We start from the raw sequence: 25,235 nt of genomic DNA, 5'->3' as shown, positions 1-25,235 counted from the left end.
TACTTATTTTTCAAGACATGTTCCTATGTTAAAAACCCGATGTATAACAACATTCTTCATACACATAATTACCTAAAATGTATATGTAGGCATTCGTACTAAACTTCATGTTCATTAATATTAGTCATAAATAAAAATTAAATAGTATCAAGATCGTTTGATCCAATTTCCCCAGTATTGCACTCAACAAAGTTTATTTTCCCCATTTGCCATGAGATTCTGGTACACCTATACCGCAACCACGCACTACAAAATTTTGCACCATTTCTGGTGATAAAACAATGATTGGGTCCTGTAAAAAATCTCAAACGAAATTAACTGCATAGTAAACAAAATATGTAGTAAAAAACCGCCATGATGGGCCGGATTGGGCCGATGTTGCCACATGGTACCGATTCCTCAGGAATTGGGATTGTAATTCCCTGATTCGCCAACACATTAAGCCTAAACGGCCGACAATTTTGTGATTTTTAATTTAACTAGGTAATAGTAGTTCAAATATTTAATTAATTATTTGTTTAACTTCTGATTTGGTTAGTGAATTGGCTATTTCGAAGAATTTATTAGGAGATTTATTAAATAAGAAAATAGCAACTACAGTCCACACTAAAAAGAGAGGTCGGCCCACAGAGAGCGAGATAGACATAAGTAGGTATCTGACTCAAGTTTTTGTTCCAAGTGTGGCCTCCATTTTTATCTTTAGCTTCAAGGGTTGTCACCACAGTTGTCTCCAAACTTTTTAGGTTATGTTTATTGAAAACATCAAAAGTATAAACCTTGTTATTAATTACCATTGTTTTATAGCTTTAAAGCATTATTATAAATAAAAATAGTATTGGGATAATCACCTTTCGAAAATGAATCCTATGACGTGAGTATATGTTCTAACAGCAACATTAATTAACAATAAAAACAAGCTTGAAATAACCAATGCTTACTATTTTCAGTAATGTGAAGAATGTTTTGAAATTGAGTGAGCGTGAATTATCTGGTAAATCAAAGACTTCGTGGCATGATCAGTATAAAGATAGTGCGTGGATATTTGTAGGAGGTCTGCCGTATGATCTCACCGAAGGCGATGTTATTTGCGTATTTTCGCAGTGAGTATATCGTTAATTAATTAAGTATTCTAGAAAATGCGTTAAACGAGCCTACTGTTTACACCAAACATGTTTTCAGATATGGTGAAATTGTCAACATAAACTTGGTCCGTGATAAAGAGACTGGAAAATCCAAGGGATATGCATTCATATGCTTTGAAGATCAGCGCTCAACAATACTTTCTGTCGACAACTTAAATGGGATCAAAGTGAGTTAATGCTTACCTAGGAGACAGGTCGGTGTTTCATGATACTAGAAATATATTAGAATAATAAACATTAATGTATTTTTTCAGATTTTGGGACGCACAATTCGTGTAGACCACTGTGAGCAGTACCGTGCTCCAAATGCAGATATGTCCAAAATTGATGAAGTGACTGCAGCTGTGAGAATTCAGGGCTGTGCACCTGTCCCTATAAAGCCCGAACCAGTAGTGAAACAGGTACCTATTGTAATATTAATAATAATGTATTCAGTGACATGCATGTCACTAAAGGCATAGCATGCAGTAATATTAGTATGTATAGGGTTTATTTGTAGTACATTCATTATCTCTTTGTAGGATTTTACTATTAAATTTACTTACAAACTAGATATTGTTTGTAATTTCCTAAGTATGAAAGATGATTAACTAGTGGTACTTTAATCATGATACTTTTTTGTCTAATATTATCATAATTTTATTGAAACCAAACTTGTACATATTTCTAGGCTAAGCTTTTTTTAAAGTAAATAAAAAAAACGATATTTATTAATTTCAGGAGAAAGAAAAAGGTACCAAGAGGAAGAAAAAGGAAAAGAAAAGCAAGAAAAAAAAGAAAAAAAGAAGCAAAAGTACAGACTCAGACTCTAATTCTAGTGATTAGTAAATTGTTAACTTATAAATAAAATAAAACTTAAGTGCACTTTTTATGAAACAAGCAGTCTTTTAGATCACCTAAAATTACTTATAGACTAGCGGTCCCATATGGTACCACTTTTTTGTGTGTTTTAATTTGGCTCTATACATTAACACGTGAAAAGATGCAGTGCTCTGATTGATGCAAGTCGTAGCCAATAGATATGGTCTATGCTTCTAGGAATAAAAATTTACAGTTATTATTTTCAGTTGTGTGTAATTAATGATTGAAGTGAGCGCATCAAAATTTTCTCTTAAAAATTGACGCGCCATTCAAGTAAGTGATCATATTTTTTTTGTGTGATAGTGAAATACTGATTTTGTTACAATCTTGTATTCTCCATCATCATCATCATCAACAGCCCTTTACAGTCCACTGCTGGACTATGAGCCTCCTCCACTATAGTGGAGGGTTTTGCCATAATCTCCACGCTAGGCAGGCGGGTTGGAGATTGCAGTTTAAAAGATTGATGTTTTTCATTGATTGTTGTATTCTCCATAAGTGCTCTTATTGTGAAATGGTGTAAAATTACGTCGATATATAATAATAATGGGAAATATTGTATGTCAAAGTTACTGGTACCGTACGGTACCGCTAGCCGCTTACCGTGTCTTTTTAATTATTTTATGATTTTTAGTTTTTACTGTATTTATTGGGAAGTATGTGATATATTCAATGGTAAATAAGGTATACAGGAAGATAAAGTAAAATAGTTTCCTATACTTTACAAAACCATGGGTTATTATTTATTTTAGATGTACCTTACACGAAACATTGGCAGTTTTGGAGGACGATGAAGTCCCAAAACGAAGCAGATATTTATAGAACGAACTCGAGATAATTGCAACTCTCGAACAATATTAGAGTATAGGAAATGTTACATGGGGCTAAGTGCAGTCTGCAATGCCAAGCACCATTCCAAATTTTTTAATATTCAAAGATAAAAATGAATATTCCTTACCCAATATACAGTTTTTTGTACATTTAATATCACTTCTGTTATTTGCTTGTATATTAATACATATAATAATAATAATAAAATATATATATAATTAACCCTATTTTTATAAAGCCCATGATAAAGTTATGTTTTAACAGACTGACACGGTAAGAGGCTAGCGGTACCATATGGTACCAGCATTTTTTTTCTAGATTACAGGTCGGATCGTTTTTTTAATGCTTGTATAGCATTATGTAGACCATAATTATGAACATATTTCAAAAAAACAAAAATCTGACACTCTAAGAAAACTCAGTCTATAATGGGTTAATAATACTTTATTAAAATATATTCATGACTAGACAGACAGAAATTGAGATCAAAAAAGTAACTTACATTTTCAATGTTAGTTAAAATATAAATTAAATGCATTAATAACAATACTTAGCTAAATTATCTTAAATTAAATGTAGGAACATTTAATATTAAGAAAATAAATTTACAATTCGTACAACAAATACCACAATAATAGTACAACAACAAATACAACATTTATACTGATATTGTTAAATTAATATATGTAGAAGACATCATAAATAATGGAATAATATGTAATGTTGTATACTAAATTATTACTAACAACAAATAGATTCTATCAAATGAGGATCATTTCGATTTTTAGCTGTGAATGCAGATTTATAGGGCTAAGAAATCCTTAATACACAGTCCAAAAATTTTTGTTCTACGACAAAAATTGACGAAGTTATGGCCAAATTACTAAAAAAGTTCACTGACCGCCCGGCGCGGGGACGATGACGTCATTATATCCGATCCGAACGCTGCCGGCGTACTGCGTGGATAGAAAATATTTTTTTCTAGCCAAACTATCAGTTTTACGGCCGAATACTGAAACACTACTCAAATCTTTCACTCAGCTGACGGGCTCCTAAATTTAAGTATCCTTCAATTTTAAATGGTATTCTCAAACGCCACTCAACGGATTTGAAGCCGTGATCAGCTAAGCAGCTCTCAAATGTTTACATAATGGCAACATTTACCAAAAAAAGTATGTTTTCATTTACACAAATGATGACTTTACGTTTTTTATCCATTACACGCAGCATCGTTTTGTTATGTATTGTTTTTTATGGTATATACTCAATCAACTTAACATAGAACAGTTTATTTTTAGTTTCTATTATATCTAAATCTCGTTTTATTATATAAAAAAAATTAATGCTTGCATTTTTATTTAATTAAAAAGATAATTTTAAAGGTGATACTTTTTATTGTTGAAATCTATTAAGTGGCGATCGTGGACCGAAACGTAACCACAATTGACATTTATCATTGTTGACAGAGCATCAAATTGACAAATCAACAACTCTTGGAAATGCTGCGATGTCCCCATATTATTATTCCTCAGAAGTAGGCATGTTTATGTAAAGCGATTTCATAGCAGCTATTTTGGTTTTTACTTTGTGCTNCCTCATTACTTGCGGTTAGCAAGTGTTTTTAATATAATATTCTTAATATCCCTAAGGTTTGAATTTACGCATTGGTCACTGTCACCATAGGCTATGATACCACCTGCATTACAAAATTGTTGGGGGTCACTGCTGTTGGGTACATTGTACTGTATTGAAGCATGTGTATCAAATGATATTACATCACCACCTCTTGCTTTGAGTATCGCATGTGGGCCACAGGTATCCCATAAGAATGTTGTACTCTTAGATAAAATGTATGCAATGGCATCACCTGTAACAAAAGTTATTGAGTTAGAAAGGCATGCATAACTTATTTGTCTCCTCAATATTCTTGTAAGCTCAAGGTATTTGAGAGTGATGACACATAGCTTCCTACAGTATTATGTTCTTTGCCAAAGCATAGAATTGTTTCATAGGCCAACAATTGCTGCATTTTCATATGTTTAAAAGGTCTTGATTTACTATATCAACAATGTGTTGTCTATTGGCAATAGTAGTAAAAAATTGAGTAAAAATATGAATATTGAATTAATACCCAAAGCAACTCCAAGAAGTTTGTTGCCAGCACCAGCGGCATCTGTGATGTTGCAAATCGTCATAAAAGTCTTCCTTATAAGTGGATCTTCTGCAGAGCTCATGTAAATTCCAGCAGTACCAAGATCAAAGTTCTCAACATTGTGTCCACCCCATCTCTTAACACCTTCATAACAAATACCCCAAAGAAGACGACCCTGACTACTGAAAAAAAGGATTTGTCATTTTTTTTTAATTGTTAGGGAATTGCAATATAATTGCTTGCTTGTCTGATTTTTAATGGATAAAATTAATGATTTAAATGATGACCGAATCTATTGATACTATTTTTTTAACTTTGAGTAGGCTAGTGTTTAATATTAACCCACAGACTCAAACAATTGCACTATAAAAGTCAAGAAGCAGATTTAAAATCTTTATACATACCAAATTATGTGGATCGGTTATGAGGACAATATAGTTTTCTATTATTCCATGCTTTGTGCTGTCTGATGGAAGGGTGGGTTGGGTGTAAGGCAAGTGACTCAATTTTTATCTTGCCTATAACAAGGTTTGGCCAGGGTCATTTTACTTGTCATTCAAAGCACAGAGATGCTTTCTTTTAAATGTGGATAGGATGGTTACATAGGATGTTTACAAATATGGCATCTGACTGATTAAAAGGAAATACTACTATTTTTTCTGATCTGAAAATAATTTAAAACTTGATGCCTCAGGTGTGATGAATACATAAAAAGGGAAATTTGGAGTCACTCACTTTAATAATACTAGTATCATAAATTAATTACCTATTGAAAAAAGGTTGATTGATAACACCAATGACTGGCTCTCCAGTGGATCTCCTGTATGCCCCAATCAAAACAGTGACAACCTGGAGTCCCTTATTCAAAGCTGCTGTACCATTTATTCCTGCAATGAACTCTGCTGTGGCATCTGTAAATAAAAATAAAAACGATAGGCATTTGCATTAATCTGATCACATTGCATGACTAACAGAAAACTATTTAAGTATTTACCTATGGGATCAATCCAAATTCCCAAGTCACTGACATCAACGTCAGGAAGATCAGATGGCAACTGGTAGTGCAGTGGATGTTTTGTATCAGAGTGGGCAGCCACGGCCATACGCTTTGCAAGACTTGGGTGTACAAGTGAAGTGAGAAGTTCTGCTGTTTCATCAACAGTGTCTGCTAGTTTGATCGACGTTCCACCAATTTCACAGCATTCTTCACCTCGAACATGACCAGTTAATTCCGGGAACTTGGTAACTAATGTTTTTCTTATACATTCTTGTGCTAACACATCAGCTATGGTTTTATAATCTTTTTCAAAACGAGCGTTTGCTTCTCCATCAGATTTCTCAGCAACAAGCAGATCATTTTTATTATCGCTATTGCAACAAGACCTTGCCACCAGTGCAGCCCTTTCTGAAGCATTTATTAGGGCTCGCAAAATTTCCGTCATTATTGCTAACAACTCAATTATTCAAAGTTAAAAATCAATATTAATTAAAGTACATAACATTAAACATTATTTAACGACACGAAAGATTTAACTTGTTAAAGTTCACAAGTTATTTTTTTGTATTAAATTTAATTTGTAAAATCGATCACAAAGTTAGTTTCCGAACGAGTTTGACATAACATGTGTCTGTCATGTTGACAAACTCCTCCCACTGGGCTCAAAGATAATATAATTAAATGGACACTGAAAGCTATCTCGGTAGGATCGAGAAAAATATACGATATAATACGATTGTTTACGATGCGGACACTGAACGTTACACGTTACACGATAAAAATTCTATTTTATGATGTATGTTTGGCAGCAATGGTACTTCATAAGTTCATAATCTTCTTAAGGATGTCTTGGCGGAAAAGTGAAGCGTCATGCTAAGCAGTTAGGTAAGTAATAGAATGTTTAGTGGACCATTATACAAAGTAATAATGTTGCATTATTAACCATAATGTTCGTGAATGTGAATATGCATTATGAAGGGCAAACGAAACAAAACAGTGTAACATTATGTTTTCAATTTCTTTCAAATAGTCCGAAGTAACAGTAAAGCACCACATCTTTACTGAAACTCAAGGGGTGGGGAGGGGTATTATCTTTCATTATTACATCGTTTAATTATGTGTGGGGTCCTAAAACTAAAAAAAAAATAAAAGTGAAGACTTGGCTGTATGGCGTAATGCCTTTGCCTTTCCTGAAAAATGTGTGTTGGCGGGAAACTGAAACGTCATGTTTCGAAGTTTTGTTGTTTATAAAGTGTGTATAATTAGCCCAATAAAAGTAATAATGGTGCATTATTAAACATTAAATTATGAATAGTTTAAAACTGAATGCTGTACATAATGGCGTATGGCCAAATAATAATACTCAGCAAAATTTCAATGTCTTTATTGTTATATTAGGTAAGTAACCTACACCTAGTAAGCACTTAAGTTTGTTTTCTTCTAAGTTTAACTTTTTTTCATATAAAATGTAATAACAATTTTATAGATACCTTCTAGATTAGATACCCTTAACCCTAGATAGCTAACCTCCGTCGATTCGACGGGCATTGAAAAGAAATAACGTTCTAACTTTTTAATGCCACGTCCAAACGTTTTGTCTCGACTAGCCAACTCAGAGGCCCGGGAGTCCTTTGCAGTGGTGTAGACAGTGGACGGGTAAGTTTTATAGTTTTTAAGATATTTGATCTTTGCCCGTCGTTTCGACGGATGGTTAGCTTTACCGTAAGTAATTTAGTTCGAGTGCCTGCATACATTTTTTTAATAAATTTGAGATTTTTTTAGATTTTCATCTTGTTTTCATTAAAAAACGATAAAATAATAAATCTACTACTATAAGAAGTTACTAACGATGCCCTGGATGCTAATCCTGCCCGTGAGACCGAAGACTTTCTGGTGGAAGATGATGTGCAAAGTAATCATAATTATTAACCATCATATTATGAGGAAAGTTATGTAAACCCACCACCAGACTTGTCTTCAGACGTGGAACGTGATTCGTCAATTATTTCAAATACCGTTCCCTCGGAAATTACAAAAATCAGCATTATATCATATCAAAATATGCGGTAAACATAAAGTTGATTTTTGTGTCACTTGCGCTAAAAAGAAAAAAAATATTTTATGATTTTATTACTTTTAATTTTTTTACTTACCATATTAAGTAAAAAAACAGATTATTTTATTTAAAATTTTCATTGATATTGCTTGTCAAAGTGGTTATTTACAAAATCTTCCAATTTCTTTAGAGGTCTAAGAAAAAATATTTTAATTTAATAAATAAATAAATATGGTGAATTTATATAATGCACATTTATTCACAAACATATGAAGGAACCAAACTGTAAAAAAAACTCAGATTTTTTAAATTACTTAGTCCAAAAAATAATCTTTTTTTAATACCCGTCGTTTCGACGGATGGTTAGCTTAAACAGGGTACGCCGGAAGGTTAGCTATCTAGGGTTAAAATGTTGGCTGCTAAATGCAGTTACGTTACAGATAAAGTCTATTGTGCGTGATCGACCTTTGTGGCGCGTGTCGATCAGTTACAGTGATACTGTTGTGCATTTCAATTGCAATATAGAATTACATAGAATTATCGACCTTTGTAACATTTTAAAATTGGTTCAAGATCATGTGAATTGGTTTTATTTACTTTTTTAGTAACACGAACAACATAAATCACACTAAGGTTTTATGGACGCAATACAGCGGTGGGACGGGACAGTCAAATAGAAAACATGAACAACTTAGGTATAATACACATTTTTTATAGTTTACTATAAAATGGGTATGAACAATGGGCAATAAAAAAATATCTAGTACCTAAGTAGTAGGCTTACCTACTACTTAGGTACTAGATATTTTACCTACTTAATAGTTAATATCAACTTCACCCGAGTATTGCGTTCGCACTTTGCGTACGTTGGGAAATCCCTCGACCCAAGTCCATTAAAGGTAACCACAAGATAAATTAATTAGGGGCACTTACTTTTGTTTTTGAAAGTTTTGGTGTGTGGAACTGGAATTTCCAACCCCGCATCCGTTTCCCTTAGGCATATACTTTTATTAATTTATTCCCCAGGTCACCTTTTGGCAGCAGAGTTTATTTTTGGTACTGATATTAAATTGTAGCAGAGCTGAAAAGTAACACACGCACGATTAACAAAAACTTTAACATGGATTTAAAAACTTGGAGTTTAACTAATGTCTTTTTTTATTCAATTTACTAAGTGGAAACTAGTCGAATTTCAGTAGGAATAATCTCGATTCTTCTACATTCTTCGCGAAATGCGAAAACCATACTTAGGTAGGTATACCTACCTATATTTGATGAACTAATTAATAAACTAGGTATTGCAATTTGGTTGCTAGTGTAACGGAAACCATAAAGAAAAAATTACCTAATAATACTTAGTTCAGTGTGCCTACCATGAGTTTACGTTAGGTGAGCTCGCTAGCGAATACGTCAAAAAATTCTATGAAGATTTTATTTCTTGAAAGTAGCCGCTAGGGGTGCTGCACAATATGTCATACATTTAAATGTCATTTTTTTACGCAGTCGCTAGCGAGCACACCTAACGTAAACTCATGGTAGGCACACAGCTTTATCTTCCAAGAAAATCTATGAAGATTTCGTGACAGTGGTTTGACCGACACTGTAAAGTTTTTGCCAATGTGTCCTTTACAACCTGTATTTACCTATAACATTATGTTAACTATGTTTACCAACAACTTGTTTTAAAATTCGTCCGATTAGACTGTCTTGAGCGTAAAGGTCACTTTCGTTTAATCACAAAAGATTAGCGTGTCGTGCAGACTCAGAATTACCTCTCCCTAGTCACGCAAAATATTATGACACTGAATACATAATTAAGTAATTAACCATTGTTCCATTTTAAAACAAGTTTTCCTACTTAAAAAATATCAACTGTGAAGTTATAAAGACGATATCACAAGAGTTACTTTATAAGGTAGAGACACTGCAAGATGATAACGATTTTTATCTTTCACAAGTTGCACAACAAAGTAATGTGTTAAATATTATAAAGCTGATTAAATTTAATTGTGATTATACAAAATTATTTCATATTTAAATATTTAAGTTTGAAAATGGCCTTAACCTGGACCACTTTTAACATTACTATTTGCTTTTATATCAGCAATTAAAACTTATGAAAATATGATATGCAATTTTTTTTCAATACATACAAGAGCTGGTTTGCCCCAATACGTAAGTGCGTTAACATGCGACTAATTTAATTAAGATTGCTAAATAAAATCAAGGATGACTGTGACGGGGTTCCTTTCTTTGTCCTTTATACTGCGGTTAAAATTTCATACTAAGTAAGTGATTCTGTAGGTAGGCAAGTAAAATAACTTGCACAACCTTGATCTACTTATGGACAATATAGACATTAAGTGTATTTTAAAAACCTTTCAACTCTTGCAGAATTGTGATTTTGTGGGCTTGATCTTAGTTTAGTATAACGAATATTGGTTTGGTTTTACGTAACATGAACGTGTGGCACGCTTATGGTATTGATGGTTCTTGTAATACTATAGGGTTGCCTGCTAGCTGAATATTGAACAAACAAAAAGATGAATTTTATTGGTGTATAAACAACTGCGGTAGATAAAATTTACTAATATTTGAACATAATTTTCTTTATCAGGTGTAGTAATTTACTATGTGGGTCATTCCATCGTTTCGGGTGTTACGTTCGTACACACATATTCAACAATTTCTTGTATTTTGAAATAGTATTTTAATAATGTTAGTGCCTTAATCTGTCCGTTTTTAGTTGTTTTATCTAAATAATAAAGTTTGTACAGCTTAGAATGTAGGATAACGAAAATATGAGTCGAAAAGTGTGCGTTTCGGGCGTTACGAGATTTTGCCTCTATGTTCTGACTGTTGCTGCATTTACTCGAAATTTAGCGAATTTTCTTAAGGAATCATACCTAAAACTTACAGGACTTCTAAAGTATGAAATTTACAAACCATGTAACATACAATCACTGTTACATATAACGTTTTACTATTTTTTTATAAATTTTTTCTTTGTTTCGGGTGTTACAGTGGTTCTGTTTCGGGTGTTACGAGTACGAAAATTCAACGTGTTTTATCGATAAAATCGGTGTTTTATTAGTCTCTAGGTACTACGAAATAAGGAGTACAACAAATAAACACAAATAGAGCGAATTCTGGTTTGAAATTATGTAGCAGCTTTTTTTAAAAAATATACAAAGTTCAAGTTTAATTTTTCCTCAGAATACAGCTTTTTCTATTGTTTTTGGCTTGAAATAGCATTACTTTAATTTCTAATTACGATATTTATTGGAAATGTCGAACATGGAAGCTTTTTAACAATACTTTAATTTTAGTGTTAAGTCGACATTTCAAAAAAGTCATAAATAGAGAAATATGACTCCTTTTCCGATGCCAGCGCTAGTGGGAGGTCGAAGGAGCCTCACAGTAATACTTTTTGACTTCTCCAAGCAATATATACGCGTTATCGACAATAAATAAAAATGTGATACCCAAAACGTTTCGGGTGTTACAGTTTTTAATCAAGAAAAAAACATACTAAATTAGTATCAAGCTCAAATATTAGTTAGTATTTGAAATCATTACTACCATGACCTTACTTTTACCAAATATTGTTATCCTAATCCATGTGTAAGGTACAATAATAAAACAAATACCTGTTTTTTTGTTTCGGGTGTTACATCGCCGAAGTAACAAGAAAACACACTTAAAACTTGATGATTATAAATTTTTTTGGGACTATGACGCTATCTACCAATACTATGATAAATACCCTCAAATCATATAGTGGCAAAACGGTTCACAGATTGATAGTTTTTTTTAAATCGTATTACCAATAATAAGAGAGAAAATGATCATTCAAACAGTTGACTTAAGAGACTTTGAAGACTAATATAACTTAAAAATTACTTGTTTCTTCCAGTTTTTTTTTGTTGCACATTATAATTTGGAATGTTTACTTTCAAAATTCATCAGATTTAATGCGAAAAGAACATATTTTGTTTTTCACCCTCGGTAACATTTGTCATGGAATGACCCATGTGTTACTATAAATTATATCGGATCACTTATTCGTTTTTGGGACAGCCTAGCTAATACGAGTACCTAATACTTAGAGGTTTTCTCAACCACGTTTGTTGTGAAGTTATGCGAATCCGTGAAGCAATATTGATGGTAATGACACTTTCATTACCAATTTACGTGATTCGTTCTCTGATTTTTAAAATCTATAACTATGTCAATGTAAAGCATGATTGCAAATAAAATTAATTATAACATGCTCCATTACATAACTGTTCGATTTTTAAGAGTTTTAGATACTAAGGGTTCCTTGTCAGGCCTACGGAACCCTAAAAAAGGATGCGGTGCACATTGCCTTCAACCTGTGAATTCAACCAAATTACACTTGGACAAAGAACTGTATTTTAGGATTTACTTAATAGTTAATGTAAGAGTTAAATTAGAATTTATTGGCTTTATTAAATTTGACACTGACACCAGCTTTGAGACACGCGTGACATGACTAATCGGTGGACGACCACGTAACGTGCGTAACCGACCGCTTTTAATAACTCTACAATTGGAGCGCCCCGGGACCTTGAACTACAAGCCGCACTTTTAACTTGACACTACGAGGGACGGAAGCAGAGATACGATCTGAACGCTAAGTAACTGATTCTATCAGAATTAGGGGCTAATTCATCAATCGAGTTTGGATAATAATAGTCACGAGTTTCAAACTTTTTAAATCACAATAGGAAAGCTCTTGAAACTCTCACCTGATGAAAAGTGATAATCAAACCAAAAATAGAAACGTGTTTCACCTCACCTGGAATCCTCAACCAGAAGGAAATGACCTTTAATAGGTTCAACTGCCGAAGCACAACAATTCTTATTTGGATTTAGAAAAAATATGTATCTAGTTATAGATTACCTACGGATTACTTTATACTGTTTTTTTCCTACAGAACATAATGTAACAATGTGTTAGGTACCTAGGTATGTTTTTACAACAAAACAAGTGAATCAACTCTTTTATTTTTATCGATAGATCTTGGAATCATGAGTAATTTTTTTCCCTCAAGGGGTGAAAAAGGGGTTGATACTTAATGTTTTATGGCGTAATTTTATTTCTCTAAATAATTAGTAAAATAGCAATAAATATAAATTTTTAGTTCTCACTGCCTTTTGGAATTTACATTACCTCGAAAAAAATTAGGAAATCCGTTCGGTATGCAGTAGATCCGTCATTTCATGATGAATTATGTAATAAAATAAAAAATTAAAATGAACACTAAACTACTCATTGAAACGTTACTATGCACAATCTTAAAAACTTCTGCCACGGTTTTATGTTCAGTAATCTAATATCGTTCATTGTATCATGTGTTTTATTGCTAAACTACTCACTACTACTGCTTGATTACGATTTGTGAGACCGTAATATTTCTTACACCCAGATTAATCGATGTGCATGTATTGTCTTAAATTTCATTCACCGATTCGTTACCGAGACCTTGAAAGATTCTGTAAATGCATACATTTCACAATAGAGTACAGCCTCCGCGAATTCAATAGCTTGTATCACTGCGACTTTAGCCCGTGGCGGTCCACCACCCGCTTCCCTTTACCTCATAAGTTTACACAACTAAAAAAAAAGAAGAAAAATTCGGAATTTATGAAAAAAAAAACATTGTGCTAGAAATACGACTTCATGATGTTGTATTAACTAATAACGTATACAAAATATTAATTAAAATTATGTTAAAGTTTTGTGCGTGACTGTATCATTAGATTGTTTTAAAACTAATTAGTGTAAGTTTAGAGTCAAAAGTCTACAATGGATTGCAAAAACACATTATGGTACGTAATAATTTTACACTTGTATTATTTTGTTTGTTTATCCTACTAATATTAAAAATTCAAACGTTTGTGTAGATGTATGGTTTCACGAAAACTGAACGGATATTGATAAAATTTTTACGGATACGGATATTGATAGTATTAGAATAGAATAGAATAGAATAGAAAACTTTTTATTTGCAAGAAAGGTATACAAGCAGGTAAGACATAGATCAAAACAGAGAGAAATAAAAAAGCGGACAATCAACTGCTTGTGCCCCTCTGACAAAAAGGCACCCGCTCAGCGTACATCAAGACCGCCAGGGCTTGTCTTGAAACTGATTTTCAGCGGGGGCCCTATTAACATAAAGGCTATAATTTATAACGATCTGTGATAATCTAAATTTCACGCAGGCGAAGTCGTGGGCGTTTTCCGGTGCGAGGCCTCCATTCCAGAACCTTTCTGCTCCATCGGCCGTCAGTTCTGCGTACTATGTGCCCTGCCCATTGCCACTTCAGCTTGCTAATCCGTCGGGCTATGTCCGCGACTTTGGTTCGTTTACGGATCTCTTCATTTCTGATTCGATCAGACCGATTCCATCAGGGCAGAAAGGTTCTGGAATGGAGGCCTCGCACCGGAAAACGCAGCGTGGGACGTCCACCTACAAGGTGGACCGACGATATCGTAAAGGTAGCAGGGAAGCGCTGGACGCAGGCCGCTACCAATCGATCAACATGGAAAGCATTGGGGGAGGACTATGTTCAGCAGTGGACGTCTATAGCTGAAATGATGATGATGATGAAGTCGTGGGCAAAAGCTAGGAATTATGATAGAACTAGGTAGGTAATCATTAAGTAGGTAATGATTCTACTTACACATCCTTATATTCATAACACAAACATTTACAAAACAAATGGCACAATGACAAAAATAATATAAAAGCATGCACCTCAACCGTGATTGAAATTGTAATTAATTTCAAATTTAGTTTATTACTAAATCACCAATAATTAAACATCCTGCTTGAGAACACGCGTCTTAGCAGTACCAACTCAGTATAAAAATAGTGAATGTGTAAACACAATACTAACGAAACTAGTAACAAACACAGTGAATGGAACCAAATTCCTTAAATCCCGAAAAATAAATAAATACCTATGTATCGAAGGAAATATAAACATGCTCGTGATCAATGGCTGTTACAATTAGTCATTGTGTAATCTTTCGACACTTGTTAATTACTATGTACTTATTAAATAATTTGTAATAACAAAATAATAATATATAAATATAACTCCAGTGGTTATTTGTAATTCATTACATTATAACGTTTAGTGCTTATTTTTTATAAAATGGTGCGTAGGTAAGTTAGTTCTCATAATATTGAACTTTTGCAAAATGTAACGTACCTAACTATCCTACACGTACCTACTCTACGTATAGGTCTGAAAAGGCAAACTTTTTAAATCCACACTCAAGAATGAATTCTATTAGATGATTCTTCTAATAAATGAACCCAATCATTTACAGATGAATTTAGATTGAAATGAGTTTTAATCTTCCTTTCAGAATACGAGCTTCAAGCTCTCACTACTGTGTTTTTTATTTCAAAAATATGTCTCTACTGAACGGACTTAAAAAATGCGGTAGGTTAAATTTCTGATCAGGATAAGTCATTAAAGGTTACGTACTTAGCTCGATAGCGTAACAAATTATTAGTTTTTACTTTGAATCCATGACAAAAACTGCCTACTTATTTGTTACGGGTGAATTCACCAGTGAAAGAACTTTTCGATTCGTGTAAGCTGTTACAGTTAGGTAATTTCAGTTTTAATGTCAAAGGTTACTAAAAACTGACACAAATGTGCTTTAAATTAAACAAAACTAGAGAAGATCTAATGTATTTAATAGATTTCCCTTCGCAATGATTTCCCCTTGTTTAGTAAAAATATAACATGGTTTATGGCATTACTTAATTTAACGTAAGTTTTTTCCTTTTCAGTGTTAGATGGTGGTTGTTGATAACGACTGTGACCGGTTTGGTGAACGCCCAACAGCCAAACGTCGTTTTTATAATGGTGGATGACATGGTACGCAGGTTCCTTTTTTACTACCTTAGTAATCTCACAACAGTTCTGAGCTCTCCATTAAACACGCAGCTTTTTTTGTTAATAAAAACTTACTAGTCGCAATTTTTGTCAACTGACTTTAGAAGAGCCGGTTCTATCGCTTTTTTACTTTGCCTACTATCTTACTTTTAATTACGATCTGTTATGTATTAGAATTTCAATTAAAGGCTCTATCTTCTCCATTTAACACGCAGCGTTTTTATTAATAAAAACTTACTTATTACGCAATTTTTGTCAACTGGCTTTAAGAGAGCCAGTTCAATTGTTTTTTTACTATGTCTACTATGTTACTTCTAATTACGGTCTATTATTAGAATTTCAAACGAAAATATGACTTGCAGACTTCCATTAGTTTGCTAAATCGAATCACATTCACTTCGCTTCTTACGTTTGCTATGTTACCTGCGCTCTATAGGCCAGAGAGTTCTTTCCTAAAGCATAGTTGTGGTTGGGGTATGGATAAAGCTAACTTTACTTATGCTTCCTTCTTTTTATTACCGTCTGCAGCAAATATTTGCTTGTTTCCAATACTTACCTACTTAGAACTTTTTAGTTTACGAGAATGTAGAATCTTTTTTGAAAGAGCATCGATTCGAAGCGAAATGGGAATCAGGTATAGCTATGACAAAGAAACAATGCAATAGAAAGAAGCAATTTGTTCTGTGACTTGGTAGACTACACAATGATACTTGACTCATCTACTTTAATTTATTCCATGTAATTTACAACCAAATTGCAGAGTAAAAAAACTTTCCATTAAAACTGCAGATTGTTCACAATTCATTAACCTACTTAATTAAGTAACTAAGCAATCAGTTTTTAATTGTTGTGTAACTAAGATAGGCATTGTATAATTTTAGTTGGTAATTTCATTATTATTTTGTAGAGTTGTCAATTTTTTTAAAAATATCACACAGATGGTAATACTGGTACTACTAACAACTCTGTCGCTCATTCATACAAAAAAATATAACAGAAAATTAAAATATTGTGCACGAGAATGCGCATCATCATAATTTTGTGTAAAAATATTCATGAGTAAAATTATCGGTCAAGTAATTTCGTAATTTTAAAATGGTGTATTGTTTTTTATGTACTGTTTTCATTTCAATATTTCATAAATTATTCGTAATCTGCCTATAATAAGGCCTCAGCCTCGAACTTAGCGGGCAGCGGGGCGGCGGCGGCGGCGGCGCGGGAGCGGCAGGATCTTATGCGTATAATCAAATAGACCGGTTCTCGAAAACAGCGGCGCGGCAGCGGGCAACGAGCGGGCAGCGGCGAGGGAGCGGGCAACGAGCGGGCAGAGCGCACTCCTTCTTTTGCCCACAATAAATCGAGCGTTAGGAATAAATTTGAATCGAAATAAAATTGTTTTGCGAATTCGTTTGCGAATAAAAACAAATATCTCGACAACACAACCCCGAACACAACACTTCGCCGCTAAAGCGCCGCGCGAGCTGCCCGCTTGTTTCGAGAACGGGTCTGCGTTGCCCGCCCCGCTCCAGCGCCGCCGCCGCTTTCGCCCCGCTGCCCGCTAAGTTCGAGGCTGAGGCCTAAGGGATTCAAATGGATCGTAATTTTCAGAGGTGGGTTAATGAGAGCTGTAATATTGCATGGGCCCGCAGCCTCAGCTCCACGTCAAATATTTATCGCTCTAATGCCCGCTCATAATCTCATTGAATTTATGATGTTCTTGAAGTGCGGGTGTAGGTACCTCGATGAATATTAACAGAATGTTATTGGGAGGTATCTAGATAAATCTTAAGAGCTTTGTGTCGTGCTTCACAGCTCTAGTAAATATACCTACTTGAAAAAATGTTGTAATATGTATACCTAAGTCTATTCGTTTGCATGCTAATCTCTGTAAAATGGAAAACTTTGAAGATGTCTAGAAAAACCTTCTAGACTTAATGAATACTTATGCAAAAGTGCTGGATTTATTATCTTTATATTGTTATAAAGAAGGTAAAAGATACTCATTAATAATTTGGATATAGAGTCAGATGTCTTTTCAGAGACCCATAGCTTAATAGATTCAAACTTGTGCACATATCACATCAACATCTAAGTATAGATGGTTGTGATTTTGAAAGTCAAGAGTTCTCTAGTTTGAATAAAGTTTTGAGCGACGTTTCAGCATACGTGATACATGTCTCCGTTATACTTTAACATTACCATTTTTGGATGAACCATGATTAGCGAACAGGTTGAACAGGCTCTACTAGACAATGTAACATTCGCTATAGATACGAACTCGTGCTCGCATTTATTACCCACTTAAAATGAGTTTAAAATCTCCTTATCTTTCTTCTGTTTTCCTTAGGGATGGAATGACGTCTCCTTCCACGGGTCGGATCAAATATTGACGCCCAACATAGACGCCCTGGCGTACCGGGGCGTGATCTTACAGCAGTACTACAGCGAGGCCGTGTGTACTCCGGCCAGAACCGCCCTGCTCACAGGGAAATATCCTATGAGATTAGGTGAGTGATCATTGGACAACCTTGGACACCTATTTCCAAACCGAGCAAAGCTTGCTTGTACTATGGGCTAACAGATTATAGCTACGAGTACAGTGTGTGATCATAGTGGTGATCGAGAGATTTCTCGGTCATCACATTTTAGTCTAGTCTAGCCGTGCTCTATTTTCATGGTTACATTTCGTCTACACTTATGTTTAATTCTCATTGCTGCTTTAGGATTGCGTCTTTACTTCAGATTTTTACTGCAATGTCCATCAAATATGCGGTTCCTTCATAAAATATTGGGCTAAGATCACATGCTAAGATCATATAAAGATGAAGAGGATATTACAGTACTACAATGCCTACATTATACAAGAACAACTAAATTGTGTTCTTTTACTGTAAGGCTCTAAGCATTGTCGGATTATTATAATAGAGCCATATTTTCCATTCACTAATGATACGATCTAAATAATTTATTAACGTATTTATTGCATTATAAATAAGAACAATAGAGTATTCTTTAAAATCTTAATATACCCACCGGGAAACTACATTGTTTTTACAATAAAATAAATATATTTTACATATTATTCGTAGCTAATTAAGTTTTAATGCAATCAATCAAGTTAATCGTATTTTAAAACATTTATCATAAAGTTAACACTTATTGTGCACACCACTCAGGCTTTATGTTACAATTGTAATTGTATACCAAATTAATTAATCCAATTAACTTATCCAGTTATACAATTAAACTATCCATTGAACTTGGTGTTTCCGGTTTATTCAGTGTTGCAATTGATGTTTTCAATGTCATTACTTAGATAGCTATTGAAATAAGTGTCTCGTGGATATAATAAGTAGGTTACATAGAGTAGAAAAGTTTTCATGAAGATAAGATTCTGCGTTGATAAGTCGCTCAGTTTTTTATCAAAATGAAACGATTGTGCAATTTAACACCATTATTACTTTTTAGGTATGCATGGCCTACCTCTGTACAATTCAGAGGACCGAGGTATACCTCTTACGGAGAGACTTCTGCCCTCATACATGAAGGAGTTAGGCTACGCCACTCACCTTGTGGGGAAATGGCATGTAGGCATGTCTCGGCCAGAGTTCCTGCCCACAGCGCGAGGGTACGACTCTCACTATGGTATGAGAGGCGGCCTGATTGACTACTATACTCATAATAATGTAGAGACGGTAAGCTTCATTCATTGTTTTTCATTGAAACTATGTTCAAGTTCCTTCTAACAATAAAATGTTTAATTTTATTGGACATATAGGTTATATGGTGGCAATTTATGTATTAAAATTTTGTTAAGTACGCTTAGTTATGATTTCATTTATGTTTATCAATAATTTCTAGTTCAATACTTTAGGCCTCAGCCTCGAACTTAGCGGGCAGCGGGGCGGCGGCGGCGGCGGCGCGGGAGCGGCAGGATCTTATGCGTAAAATCAAATAGACCGGTTCTCGAAAACAGCGGCGCGTCAGCGGGGCGGCAGCGGGCAACGAGCGGGCAGCGGCGAGGGAGCGGGCAACGAGCGGGCAGCGCACTCCTTATTTTGCCCACAATAAATCGAGCGTTAGGAATAAATTTGAATCGAAATAAAATTGTCGCCGTTGTTCAGACATTTCGTTTGCGAATAAAAACAAATATCTCGACAACACAACCCCGAACACAACACTTCGCCGCTAAAGCGCCGCGCGAGCTGCCCGCTTGTTTCGAGAACGGGTCTGCGTTGCCCGCCCCGCTCCAGCGCCGCCGCCGCTCCCGCCCCGCTGCCCGCTAAGTTCGAGGCTGAGGCCTTATAGTTTTCGAAACCAACCGCCTACTCTTACTCCTGTATTATGTATCGGGCTATCCGCAGATTTGTTGTGGTTGGTTAAACATGTGACTGCGGTCAGACAATTCGGTTATGATATAATAAAAATACACAATATTAATCAAGTGCACAATCTCATGTTTTGGCAAGGTTAGTGTGACCAGATTTTGAAATCTATATCTGTCATGAGGGTGTTGCTAAGTATATTTGTTGTAGCGGCCACTTGTTGCAAATGATTAAAAAGGCCGAATACGCAAGGTAACTTTCACTAGGCTTGCATGTAGGTAGGTACTCCAGATTACATTAGCGTGTGCTTTCAGTGGCCGAACGGGCGGCTGCTGTATGGCTTGGACCTCTTCGATAACGATATTCCACAAGAAGAGGAGCAACGGTATATTGTTGACGCGTTAACTGACAGAGCTATTAAGAGTGAGTTGGTTGATGTTCTTACTCCTTAAGTGGCCTAAGATCGCTCATTGTGAACTACAAATATCATCTACATGTCATCGCATTTAAACATTAAAGCAATTACAATAGCTATAGAAGTTAACGATTTTACTATTAGGCTGGGTTGCACCATCTTACTTTGACTTTAACAAACGTCAAAAGTCTGTCAAAATACATACAAAATCGCTTGTAGTTATAGTCACGGTCAAAGTTAGGTGGTGCAACTCAGCCTTAGTAATTTCAGTTGTATCTTTGCACTTTCGTAGGCTTTACAATCTAGGAAACTTTATATTAATTACCCAATATTTTTCTAGTAATATACAACCACAATGAATCCCAACCGTTGTTCCTTCACCTCACGCACAATGCGCCTCACTCGGGCACCCCCGGCGGAAAGCTGCAGCCTCCTCTCTACTCTGCGGTCAAGAACAGACACATTGCCCATACGGAGCGACGGCTTTATGCAGGTAATAAAGCGTCAGTGGATAAAAACTTAGGGCATAAGCTGTTCTAAAACCTAGAAGTGTTCTAATTGTTTTGTTTTTATAAATGGTCGCCGACCAACTCACAGACTGGCTACTATTAGAAACTTTACAGTATACTATTTCGCTTAAAGTATTTAAACACCCATATTCTTAAATAGTAATGAAATTGTTCCAGAGGTGGTCAACAGCATCGATCGCAACGTAGGAAGAGTTGTCCGCGCTCTAGGCGAGAAAGGAATGTTGGACGATACCATCATAATATTCGCGTCCGATAACGGAGCCCCTACAATTGGCGAAATGAACAACTGGGGTGTCAACTTGCCTCTCAGAGGAAAGAAATTCACTCCGTGGGAAGGCGGTGTGAGAGTCCCAGCTTTTATTTGGCACTCGTCGTTCCGGCCAAGAGTATGGAACGGGTTAATGCACATCACTGATTGGTTACCGACTCTAACCGCAGCTGCTGGCGGTCAATTCAACGGTAAAATTGACGGAATCAACCAATGGGACTCTATCGTACAAGACGGGGAATCAAGAAGAAGAGATGTGCTGTTAACTTTAGAAGACAGCGACCTCAACAGATACGCGTCGTATAGAGCTGGTGATTACAAGATTGTCGTGGGTAATGTCACTGGACTGAGCAACGGTTATTACGGAGCCGAGTTCATGAGAATAAAAGGCGCTCCTCCAGATTATTATCCAGCACTGAGGTCTTGTGAAGTTGCGAGAATATTTGAAGCAATGGGAATGCATCTGGACTTCTATGAAGTATTGGCAATGAGGGGAGCGACTGCTATAAAGCAGGAGGACAACGTTAGAGATCCTACTCCTTGTGTACCAACACCAAGTAAGTTTCAAGATTTAAACTGAGTAGATTTATTGACTGTTTGATATTTACATAAGTATAAAAAATCTTGCTTGAACTTCACTTCATACCATAATTTGTTTTTTTTAATCTCCGGCTGAAATTGCCGGAGTTCGGTTTTTGAAGGCAAACAATTTCTTGTAATTAAACAACAATGTATTTTTTTTTATAGCAAGTGCTGGAAGTTTCTCGCTAATGTCTACGAGCAAACTTGTAGTCTCCATACTTTATAGACGTTTATTTATGTACAAGGTTTTAAATTTACAAATGAAGTTACTATTTTTTTACAGTAGTTTTTTTACCATAATTTGGTTTATACATAACTTTATACATTTAAAATATTTTTTTAATTACAGCACGTGGTTGTCTCTTCAACGTTCGACGCGATCCTACAGAAAGTCATGACCTCTGGAACATAGCAAATAAAATAGCGGTATTACTGACTAGCCGACTTCGTGCTCTTTGGGCGATGCAAAATAGGAGAGGTCCACCGAATTTACAAGCGCAAGGCGACCCAGTCAACTTTGACTTCGTGTGGACGCCTTGGCTTATAAACGGCAGTGACAATTTAACTAATGCTACGAGTAATAATGTTAATAGAACTAGCACAGACTTGTTCAGCTCAAGACAGATGTCTGGAGCAGTGAGCAGTAGAAACTCAACAGTAGCTAACGTTATTAATTGTGATGGAGAGTCAGGACTAAGAAACTTTTTATGTATACTTAGAACTGTATTTTAATTTAATGTTTAGTAATTTCATAATTTGTCGCTGTAAACATTGGGGTTATTTTGCAAAAAAGTGTCATAGGGTAAACTACGTTTATCTAACGTCTACATTTCTTTGAAGATATTAGTTTTTGACTATGACCTATAAGGACTAAGAATCCTGAGTTTGTACAAACGAAGTGTGGCCAACCAACGAGTCACGAATTGAGTACCGCGCCAAAGCATCATAATAATACCATTATTTAAAAGCAAAACAAACTTAGTTACTTAAAGATTTAAGTTCTAAAAGGAGTAATGAAATATTTACGAAAATCTTCATTGAATTTATACCCTGTATAATTTGTGGCAGGCCACGGTGTATGGCGCGTTAAAAACCCGCCATTTTTATCAAATGAAATCTGGCTGGTGAACATAGATAACAGTGTACCTACCATGAGTTTACGATAAGTGTGCTCGCTAGCGAGTACGTCAAAAATCTCTATGAAGATTTTGTTTCTTGAAAGTAGCCGCTAGGGGCGCTGAACAATATGTCATACAAGTAATGCCATTTTTTTACGCAGTCGCTAGCGAGCACACCTAACGTAAACTCATGGTAAGCACACAGTTCTTGCAACTCACGAAGGCAAGTGAGCTTTACTTGTGTATGTAAGTACGTGTAAATGCACATAACGACAGTGTTATGTCTATCAAAACTTTTGAAAAAACGAACACTAGACATGTAAAGCTCACTCGCCTTTGTGAATTGCAACAACTTATAATGAAAGTTAAGTTATTTTATACTATGTTTAAATATACCATATTTGAAATAAATTACACGGCATTTGTTATTATTAGGTAATATTACAAAGTTCTTTTTACGCACGTCCGATCTCTTTCAAAAAACGCAGAATAAGTTGGTCGCACTGTTACATGTCTTATATTTTTTTTCATCTGTATATTTTTAATTAAGTATGTAAAAATAATTTCCTATGTTGTTAAGCGACTTATATAACTGATTTATCGCCAGTGTCATGAAAGTAGAGTTTTTGTTATTTTATTAGCATACGAATCGTACATGTAAGTAGGTGAGTATAATATTTTAGAATAAATTGTTTCCCTTTTGGGGTAGGCTAAAAAGATTAGATAGAGTAATAAGTAAACGTGTGTTATTATTGTTTTATTTTATTTTCCATTAAGATGATGTAAAACATTTGTTAAGACTTTGTGTAAGTAGGCACCTATTATTAAAAATATTACAAAATTATGACATAAAACGTGTTTTCTTTCTGTACTGTACTAGACTCGTATGTTCAAATATTAATTTTGTTTAATAGAGTAGGTAATAGCATGGACCTACTTTTTTATAGGTCCATGGGTAATAAGACATAGATTCTACATAATGTCTTGATTATTTTGGACTATTTTGAGAAAATTTTAATTAATTATAACTTAATAAGTCTGTCATTCCAAGTTATGACATTGTGAAAAAGAAAGGTACATTATTTAAAGGCCATTTTTCCAAAAGTGGAAGAGTTTTACGAATAAAATGTTATTATTTGTTATTTAATAAGATATTTAATTAAAAAAAAAATTCGGATTGTTTTACTTGATGTGACATTTCAAGTGAGCCAGAATGGTCCAGTCAAGTTGTCTCACTTTTCTTGCGCGTATCTACTATCTATTTAGGCTTTATTAATCTATGTTATAAATGTATAGTAGGTCAATTAAAAATTGATAAGAAGCTGCAGCACTGTATCATGCTCATAGGAGTTTGTAATATTATGTAAGGTAATGCTGTTTTATTATTTCCTTTTTTAGAAAAGACGTAGTCACGGAAAGTTCTACTTGGTGTTATTATTTATGCCGACTAATTAAACTTAGTACTTATGTAATCATCAAGACAACTTTCACACTTATTATTATACTGCAATTTAAGTGCTAAGTATAAATATAAATTTACACATTTTTAATTATGAAAGTAGGTAGATCAATTTGTCGAATAACCTATAGTTTCATATGATTACGGAAGGCGATATACACCATGAAACTAAAAACCCAATGTTGTGTATGGTTTTGAACTATCATATTCATGCGATTTTTAGATAGGCCCTAGGTATTGTCTACGAACAAAACATAACCGGAACTAAACCACTCCTACATTGAATGGAAAGAGATTGGGACCTTGGTATTTTACCAACATTTAAACAATATCGGATAACAATAAAATTGTTTGTGTAGGTACGGTTAGAAAATAGGTACAGCTGCTTAGGGAAACTCCTCCATTTGGTTATTAAAAAAAATGTTTAAAAATTTTTGCGAAATATTCTCCAAGAAAACGTGTCCACGTGACGTGTCGAAGTCGTGAATGTTAAACAAATAAAGTAGTCAAAATGCGTCTGCTTTTTATTAGCTTAGTAATTAATATAGTTTGATA

General features: G+C 34.7%; 3 protein-coding genes across 10 annotated transcripts; 2 read left to right on the top strand and 1 right to left on the bottom strand.

Annotated features, from left to right (window-relative positions):
- The first annotated feature begins 713 nt into the window (after positions 1 to 713).
- On the top strand, positions 714 to 2,018 carry Rbmx2 (RNA binding motif protein X-linked 2). Its single transcript, XM_028319937.1, has 5 exons — positions 714 to 871; positions 948 to 1,100; positions 1,180 to 1,309; positions 1,397 to 1,543; positions 1,863 to 2,018. Exons 1-5 carry the CDS (start codon positions 858 to 860, stop codon positions 1,965 to 1,967), a joined length of 549 nt encoding a protein of 182 aa, XP_028175738.1. The 5' UTR covers positions 714 to 857; the 3' UTR covers positions 1,968 to 2,018.
- A 1,267-nt stretch (positions 2,019 to 3,285) lies between these two features.
- On the bottom strand, positions 3,286 to 6,601 carry Ipp (inositol polyphosphate 1-phosphatase). Of its 2 annotated transcripts, none has more exons than XM_028319953.1 (5): positions 5,981 to 6,601; positions 5,753 to 5,897; positions 4,966 to 5,165; positions 4,434 to 4,701; positions 3,286 to 3,601 (listed from the first exon to the last, which is right to left on the bottom strand). In XM_028319953.1, coding segments are annotated over exons 1-5 (1,062 nt in total). In that variant the 5' UTR covers positions 6,429 to 6,601; the 3' UTR covers positions 3,286 to 3,600. The 2 variants fall into 2 exon arrangements, with proteins under 2 accessions (XP_028175754.1, XP_028175753.1); XM_028319952.1 differs by having other exon boundaries at positions 4,966 to 5,168; positions 5,981 to 6,600.
- Positions 6,602 to 6,805: 204 nt separating this feature from the next.
- Positions 6,806 to 23,283, top strand: LOC114363974 (arylsulfatase B-like). 7 transcript variants are annotated; one of them, XM_028319942.1, is made up of 8 exons: positions 6,806 to 6,868; positions 15,878 to 15,965; positions 18,331 to 18,490; positions 19,452 to 19,678; positions 20,623 to 20,731; positions 21,064 to 21,216; positions 21,410 to 22,078; positions 22,453 to 23,283. In XM_028319942.1, exons 2-8 carry the CDS (start codon positions 15,951 to 15,953, stop codon positions 22,833 to 22,835), a joined length of 1,716 nt encoding a protein of 571 aa, XP_028175743.1. In that variant the 5' UTR covers positions 6,806 to 6,868; positions 15,878 to 15,950; the 3' UTR covers positions 22,836 to 23,283. The 7 variants fall into 7 exon arrangements, with proteins under 7 accessions (XP_028175743.1, XP_028175744.1, XP_028175745.1 ...); XM_028319943.1 differs by having other exon boundaries at positions 6,812 to 7,381; XM_028319944.1 differs by lacking the exon at positions 6,806 to 6,868 and adding an exon at positions 8,344 to 8,734.
- Positions 23,284 to 25,235: the final 1,952 nt, after the last annotated feature.

Source organism: Ostrinia furnacalis, unplaced genomic scaffold (genome assembly GCF_004193835.3).
Source record: "Ostrinia furnacalis isolate ACB-3 unplaced genomic scaffold, ASM419383v2 OfSCF7339, whole genome shotgun sequence".
Lineage (NCBI taxonomy): Eukaryota > Metazoa > Arthropoda > Insecta > Lepidoptera > Crambidae > Ostrinia > Ostrinia furnacalis.
Note: the sequence above shows the minus strand (reverse complement) of the source record. Positions and strands in the feature narration are given on the sequence as shown.

What these genes read in the sequence shown, in the direction of transcription:
- Rbmx2 (XM_028319937.1), top strand. An exon ending in GTTATTTGCGTATTTTCGCA is followed by an intron (nt 1,101 to 1,179) that starts GTGAGTATATCG and finishes ACATGTTTTCAG; the next exon opens with ATATGGTGAAATTGTCAACA. An exon ending in CCGAACCAGTAGTGAAACAG is followed by an intron (nt 1,544 to 1,862) that starts GTACCTATTGTA and finishes TATTAATTTCAG; the next exon opens with GAGAAAGAAAAAGGTACCAA.
- Ipp (XM_028319952.1), bottom strand. Translation starts at nt 6,428, where the DNA reads ATGACGGAAATTTTGCGAGCCCTAATAAATGCTTCAGAAAGGGCTGCA. An exon ending in AATCAACCTTTTTTCAATAG is followed by an intron (nt 5,169 to 5,752) that starts GTAATTAATTTA and finishes CCTTTTTTTCAG; the next exon opens with TAGTCAGGGTCGTCTTCTTT. An exon ending in ACTTCTTGGAGTTGCTTTGG is followed by an intron (nt 4,702 to 4,965) that starts GTATTAATTCAA and finishes CTTTTGTTACAG; the next exon opens with GTGATGCCATTGCATACATT.
- LOC114363974 (XM_028319939.1), top strand. Translation starts at nt 13,873, where the DNA reads ATGGATTGCAAAAACACATTATG. An exon ending in CTCATAATAATGTAGAGACG is followed by an intron (nt 19,679 to 20,622) that starts GTAAGCTTCATT and finishes GTGTGCTTTCAG; the next exon opens with TGGCCGAACGGGCGGCTGCT. An exon ending in GGAGCGACGGCTTTATGCAG is followed by an intron (nt 21,217 to 21,409) that starts GTAATAAAGCGT and finishes AAATTGTTCCAG; the next exon opens with AGGTGGTCAACAGCATCGAT.